This window comes from Musa acuminata, chromosome BXJ3-2 (genome assembly GCF_036884655.1).
Source record: "Musa acuminata AAA Group cultivar baxijiao chromosome BXJ3-2, Cavendish_Baxijiao_AAA, whole genome shotgun sequence".
NCBI lineage: Eukaryota > Viridiplantae > Streptophyta > Magnoliopsida > Zingiberales > Musaceae > Musa > Musa acuminata.
Window position 1 is genome coordinate 20,326,179 of NC_088350.1, and position 7,054 is coordinate 20,333,232.

At 41.4% G+C, this 7,054-nt stretch overlaps 1 protein-coding gene across 2 annotated transcripts; it reads left to right on the forward strand.

Annotated features, from left to right (window-relative positions):
* Nucleotides 1–251: 251 nt before the first annotated feature.
* Nucleotides 252–7,054, forward strand: LOC103972812 (protein NLP2). 2 transcript variants are annotated; one of them, XM_009387172.3, is made up of 5 exons: nucleotides 252–2,313; nucleotides 2,732–2,803; nucleotides 2,906–3,652; nucleotides 5,131–5,254; nucleotides 5,663–7,054. In XM_009387172.3, the coding sequence occupies exons 1-5, from the start codon at nucleotides 1,450–1,452 to the stop codon at nucleotides 6,697–6,699; spliced, it is 2,844 nt and encodes a 947-aa protein (XP_009385447.2). In that variant the 5' UTR covers nucleotides 252–1,449; the 3' UTR covers nucleotides 6,700–7,054. The 2 variants fall into 2 exon arrangements, with proteins under 2 accessions (XP_009385447.2, XP_009385448.2); XM_009387173.3 differs by having other exon boundaries at nucleotides 261–2,313; nucleotides 2,762–2,803.

The window sequence follows — 7,054 nt, forward strand, 5'->3', positions numbered from 1 at the left end:
CAGTATGTCGTTGTACTCGTTGGCGTTCCAAATGGTTTTAAGGCTGTTCGAACCTCTTACAAGCTAATGGGAAGGTAACACGTGTAATATCGACGTGTTCGCCGCCGTTTAATTCTTATTATATGAGAAAAAAGAGGTCAACGGTCTTCGTGTGAGACGACCGAGTCGGATCCGTTACAACTATTGTGACTGACACGTTGTACGTGTAACGGGTCCTCGTTCCTGTGTCTCAGGGTAGCGGCTTGCCAGCTGCTACAAAGTAATATAGAAGGTGTTCGTGCGCAATAAGACATCGACACGTATACCATGAAATCCCCAAAACTTGGTCCCGCGCTCGCCTGCTTTGCAATTCGTGCAAAAGCGGCGGTGGGGAACAGATTCGCCGGCCCTTCCGATCAGACCGCCCTACTCTCGCCTGCGATGGCACCGCCACCGAGATCGACGGCGGTGGAGTCGTCGAGAGTGAGGAGGTACCATTGATCTTTTTTCCTCAGCGGTTCGACGGTCTTCGCCGGCACGCGGCCTCCCGCTTCTGCCTCCCCTTCCCTCCGTCGGCGGCCGATGGGCCTCCACCCAGTCTTCGCCTTTATTCAGCTGCGACAGCATCGCAGATGCCTGCTTACGATTCGGACGGACGGCCCCCAAGCAGCCGCGTTGGCCCCGGGCGCTCCATGGCTTGCGGTCGGTCGTCGGCCACGCGATCAGGGCCAATGGCAGATGGTCACCGTAGTTCTGGTATGAGGTTGTACGCCGTAATTTGATGCCTAATCCTTGGCCAAACTCCAGAATGCGTTGCCGAGTTGCCGCTTCCCCTGTCCGCTTCATTTCGGTTCAAGAAAAGCCACACTCGAGCAAATTCGTGCAAGGGGCCCCTTTGCTTTATGACGTAAGGGCCCTGTGTAACGCGTCCCTTGAGCTCCCTTGGGGGCCAAAAGTTTCGGAGAGGAATCTCCAACCTAGGTTATTCGATTTAGTATCCGTCCCTGGGAATCTCGAGTCCATCCATTGCTTTCTGTGCCAATCCGTGGAGTTTGTGAAGTCACAGGACTTGTACGACCGATGAGGCTCGATCCTCATCTTTTCAGCCTGGAGGCCTGCGATCTTGAAGCAGGGAATTATCTGAAAATTCGGGTTTGTTTCGATGTCCCAGGGGTCAACCAAGCTCCAGGTGTGCTAATTGGTATCTAATGTTCTAAGGTTTGATTCAGGTTTTATGGGTCATTCTTGGTCTTTGTTGTTTGAAACTCGGTTGAAAGTTTGGATCTTTGCCGGTCAAATGGGCAGGAGAGAATGGATCTTTGCTATTCAAGCTGATCTCATATAGACATTTGGAGGATGGTATTTGTGGCTCAAGGGACTGGACCGTGTGGTTAGAGATTCGATCTCAAGATGCACTTTTAGATTACAAGGAGATTTTGAAACATTGACAGACAGCCTGGTTGAACCAACATGGATGGATTTACACCATTCCAGGGTGGAGACAAGAGTCCAGAGTCAGACGATCTCATTGGCCACTCGGCCTTGATGAATATTGATACTTTTACTGAGTTGTGCAACCCTTCAATCGCTGATCAGTTATTTGTGCAATTCAGTTACTCCAGTCGGTCAAATTCTCAACCACAAACCATGGAAGTGGCAGTTGGAATGAGCAAAGCTTCAAATAGCACGGTCGGTGTTCATTCTAGCATTGGAGGCAATTCAGCAGCCCAAAGGAATATTTTGCAGTCCCAGGTTATCTCAGATCCTCTGCACGTTGACATGACTGGAAAAATTGCATCCAGCAGCTCTTTCCCTCCATGTGATGTCCCTGAGGCTGATGAGACTGAGAATGTGATCCCTAGACCAACTGTAGGTGCTTCTCTTGCTGAAAAGTTACTGAAGGCGCTGTCCTTGTTTAAGGAATCTGCTGGAGGTGGTATACTTGCCCAAGCATGGTTGCCTCTCAAACAAGGCAATGAATATGTACTAAGCACCTCTTATCAGCCCTATCTACTTGACCAAGTTCTTGCAGGATATCGGGAAGCCTCAAGGCTGTTCACTTTCTCTGTAAGAGAAGCACCTGGGTCAGTCCTTGGGCTTCCTGGTCGTGTATTCCTATCTAAGATGCCAGAGTGGACATCAAACATTTTATACTATAATCGGCTAGAGTACTTGCGAGTGGATCATGCACTCAACTATAAAGTCCAAGGAACCCTTGCATTGCCAATTTTTTGTCCCAATGAGCATTCATGTTGTGCAGTCCTTGAGCTTGTCACAAAGAAGGAGAAGCCCGATTTTGACATAGAAGTTGCCAGTGTTTGCAATGCCTTGCAGGTCAGTAATGGTTGATATATCCTCATATCTAGTGCTTTCTTCATGTGTCCTCAATACTTGAATGCATGGTCTCAAAAGATCTGCCAATCATGATATGAGTTCACTTCTATGGACCAATTTTAGCATCTTACTGAACAGTCTCAAAAGATCTGCTTTCTGTCTTCTTGTCTATAGCATCATGATTCATTGAATCAAAGTGTCAAGGAATGCCTTGTAGTATACTCAAATGTCCTAGTTTCTGAGTGCTCATACTGAAGAATCCTGAAATTAAGTTTGAGGATCACACTGCTTCACACATTGTGCAATAGAAGTATAGATTGTTGAGGAATTATTTCCCACAAAAATATGACTGCATTTGTAGGTTTATAAGTCAAAATCTTATAATATATCACATACTTTGAGTAGATGATGTTCACAGGTAAAAGTTCTACTTATTGTTAATCTGCAGGCTGTGAATCTGAAGACCATCAAAGCACATCCTACACAACAGGTCTTGGTAACATCTTTGTCATCATTTGCTATTTTTGTGTTGGGTTCACTGCTTTACGATTGATGGTGCTGTTACTAAGTATTCCATAATGTGAATTTGCAGTCTCTTCAAACTAGTCAGGAGTCTGCCTTCACAGAAATTTTAAATGTCTTGAGAGCTGTCTGTCATGCACACATGTTGCCTTTGGCACTTACATGGATACCTTTTAGCTATTTTGATCAGGTTATGGATGAAAATACAAAAAATGGTAATAAGGAGGAAAGTTTTATTTTAAAGAAGGAAACCATGCTCTGTATCCGCGAGTCAGCTTGTTATGTCAATGATCAACAAATGCTGGGCTTTTTACATGCTTGTTCAGAGAACTACCTTCAAAAAGAGCAGGGTATTGTAGGAAAAGCAATTCTATCATATCAACCTATTTTCTTTTCTGACATAAAAGCATTTGATGTCCACCATTATCCACTCGCACATCATGCCCGCAAGTTTGGGCTGCATGCTGCTGTTGCAATCAGGCTGAGGAGTACTTACACTGGAAATGATGATTACATACTAGAGTTCTTTCTTCCAGTCAATTGCAGAGGTAGTGACGAACAACAGCTTTTGTTAAACAACCTCTCAGTTACATTGCAGAGGATCTGTAGAAGCTTGAGAACCATTTCAGACGCTGACGTAGCTGGCTATGATGCCTCTGGAATCAGGATAGATAGATCAGGAATAGATCTCAGTTCAACAAATTCCTCTGAGAAAAATAGTCAAGCAAGACATGGTGAACAAAATTCTGCCAGCTCACTCTCTGATGTCCAAAATATGGGGCCTGATAACCAAAGAGAGGGTTGTCATCTTGGTCAGGTTATATTTGTTATTGTCATCGCTTTACACTTTGAAAACCTTATGTTATGCACAAACATTTACCAACACAAATGGGTTCTCACTTCCAGCCCGAAGAATTGACAACAGAAACATATTGAATAGCTGAACTTGTTTCATGCTTTTGATTCGCTTTTTATTGTTAATGTTGGTAAAGAGGTAAAATGTTTGGTCCATGAGTACCAACATTCCAATAAGGCAATAACCACAATTTACTTTGAGTGTTAAGCTCTTACAAAAGTTCATGGAGTTATCCATCTTGTTTCTTTGATCAAGTGTTGTCATCAAATTGGGGCTACAAAGATGAATCTTTTGATAACACTGCTCTTTAAGAGATATCAGACCTTCCTTCTAGTTATTTGTGGTCAGATAAGATGCAACCACCTCATTATTTTCTCTGTTGGACTTCACCAAACTTGGCGCTAAGCACTCTTTACATTTTTTTGACTTCTACATGTGACTGCATTTGGTGATGCAGGAGAGCCTCTTAACTTGCATTACACCTATTGATGCTCCTAGAAGAAAATGGAAATCACTAAAGTATTTGAGATAAAGATTGGCATGAATCAATCATGGTCAATTAGTAACCAAAATATACTTCACCTACTGATACTCCTAGATGAAAATGGCAACCATTACAAAAGCATTTGGAATAAAGATTGATATCGATTAGCAAACATAACATACTTTGTGAATGTTTGCATGTTACGGAGCACGTTGCCTTGTTCTTTTTCTTTTCTTGATAATCTTTTTTTCTGTTTACAAGTTAATTTTTCTAACTTTATTGTGCTTTGTTGGATTTACCCCTTTTGCTGTTTCATTCACTTAGAATGCGTCCATAATGTAATTTTCACTTGTGTTATCCTCATGGGCTGGCCACATGCCAATTGTATTCCACATGTTGAGAAAATTGAATATCAACCTTATGTTGTTACTAGAAAGGCATATTGGTAACTATGGAATTGTTGTAGCGGTGTGTTTGGGATGTGGTATTGATAGTATGTTTAATATATTATTGGCATAGATAACGTTTACCATTTGTGAGGCAGCCTTTGTTGCTACTTAGAGGCTTCCAATATCTCATGTAATAGGTAACAAGAATAAGTTCTTAGAGATCAGAGTACAGCCTGTTGTTCTGACTTTGTCTTTTGACTAACAACCAGAAATGCAACTGATTGGCTTAAAACGTAAAACTACTTGACTTAGTTGCTAAATTATTTATTTTATGTACTATAGAATGACTTGTTGACTCTTGGTAGCTCATTGGATTCTCCCATTTAAGCTCTACTTTGATTTGATGCTGAAGTTGTTGATTTATCTAGGAACTATATAAACTTCCAGCTAGGAAATGCATGGCGAAGATTTAGTTAATCATTCATCGGTTAAGATATAAATGACAGTTTTTGAAAGTTAAAAATACTGGAATAGTGTGCTTACACCATTTTAGTTCTATGATGCAGATAAATTGTGGTTCAAAAAGGCAGCCAAGGAAATCAAGCAGGAAACTGCAAAAGAATGTTAGCTTGAGTGATCTTCAGCAATACTATTCTGGAACACTAAAGGATGCTGCAAAAAGCATTGGTGGTGTGTTTCATTTCTTTGATGACCTGTTTCTTGTTCTACCATTGTGTTGAAGTACTTGAATCATAAAGAAATAATCATAACATCAGAAATAATTAGCTAATGATTTCATCATTGGACTGATGAGGCTTTTGCCCATAAAAGAAACTAACATAGAGATCATATGATATTTCATGAAAACATTTTGAATGAAGATGGTCAAAAGTTGAAAACAATTATAGACCCCCTTCCACATTATTTATCTGAGAAAATCACTATCTATATTGCCAACCTTCATAGATTCAGTGGCAACTCGAACACGTTACTATTATCTTATGTAGCACGTGTCGTAGTAGACTTGATACTTGATACTTATTAATCATTTCATGCATTTTGTCCAACAACACTAAAAAGGATAATCATTCCATGCAGTTTGTCCAACAACACTGAAAAGGATATGCAGGGAGAATGGAATTTCAAGGTGGCCATCTCGTAAGATAAAGAAAGTCAATCATTCAGTGCAGAAGATCCAGAGTGTGATAAATTCTGCACCAGGATTACTGGAAAAGTTAAGGTATGATCCCACCACCGGGAGTCTTGTTACAGAAGTCTCCTCACCAGAAATAGAAATATCTTCAGCATCAGCAGGTCAGGGAGTATTGCCCATGTATTCCATTAAAAGATTTGAAAACAAGCAGTTTGAAGGGACATCAGAAGTGGCGAAATGCTTGATTGGTGATAGCCAGCATATGGAGAGTTCAGGTCAACTGAAATTTCTTCGTGGTGAACAAGAGAAAGCCCATGTTGCTTCACTTGATCGCTACAATGAATATAAGCATACTTTGGTTGGAGGAGTGTCCGATCTTGCTGAAGCGAGATGTCATCGAGATGGTTCTATCAAAGGTGATATACATTCAGAGAGTCTTGAGTGTCACATGGTGTCAAGGTGCCTATTCTCAAAACTAGCAATGGAAGAGATGCAGACAGAAACTGGTGCATGTGATCAGAACGCAAAAGATAATAGTAGCTTCGGATATAGAAATCCTTGTTCCAACAGGCCAGTCTCATCCAGTGGTAGCTCATCCAGTGAACAAACTGCCAAAAAGAGTGTAGAAACTGATTTGATGCCTGTTGAGACCAGTAAGTTGCCGGTTAATGGTGGCTCTGCCATTTGTGTGAAGGCTACATATAAAGAGGATTTGGTGCGGTTCAAGTTCTATCCGTTCATGGGTTGCAATCAATTGTTTGAGGAAATAGGAAAGCGATTCAACTTGTCAATTGGGACATTCCAGCTCAAGTACAAAGATGACGAAGAAGAGTGGGTCATGTTGGTGACCGACTCTGATCTGCAAGAGTGCATTGAAATGCTGGAGTCATTAGAATCCCAAAGTGTGAGGCTTCTAGTTCAAGATATTCCTAGTGCTGTTGGCAGCTCAGGCAGTAGCAACAGTTTGTTTCTGAAGTCTTGAAAGATGCCACTGGCATTTGATAAAACCATCTGCAATAGCCAATTGCAAATGCCCATACTAGTCTTTAGAGCAAAAGAAATCTGGTGTCTTATGGGCAGTGGTCAAAATTGTCGTTCCCAATTATCGAGGAAGTCTCTCGATTCCCTCTGCACTTTTGATTAATCTTTACATAGCTCTCTCTCTCTCTCTCTCTCTCTCTCTCTCGCAATTGGTTGTTTTCACAAAGAACTTCCTAGCCGCCTTGTACTTCAGCATTATCTTCTAATATGTTATTTAAGATGTGCCTTCTACTTCAGATACATTTAATGTCAATGTTGTTATTGGATATACAGGACTACCAATATCCATTGTTTTC

Coding starts and splice junctions, on each gene's coding strand:
- LOC103972812 (XM_009387172.3), top strand. CDS start 1,450: ATGGATGGATTTACACCATTCCAGGGTGGAGACAAGAGTCCAGAGTCA. Junction 2,314..2,731: donor GTGTTTGCAATGCCTTGCAG/GTCAGTAATGGT, acceptor TGATGTTCACAG/GTAAAAGTTCTACTTATTGT. Junction 5,255..5,662: donor TGCTGCAAAAAGCATTGGTG/GTGTGTTTCATT, acceptor CATTCCATGCAG/TTTGTCCAACAACACTGAAA.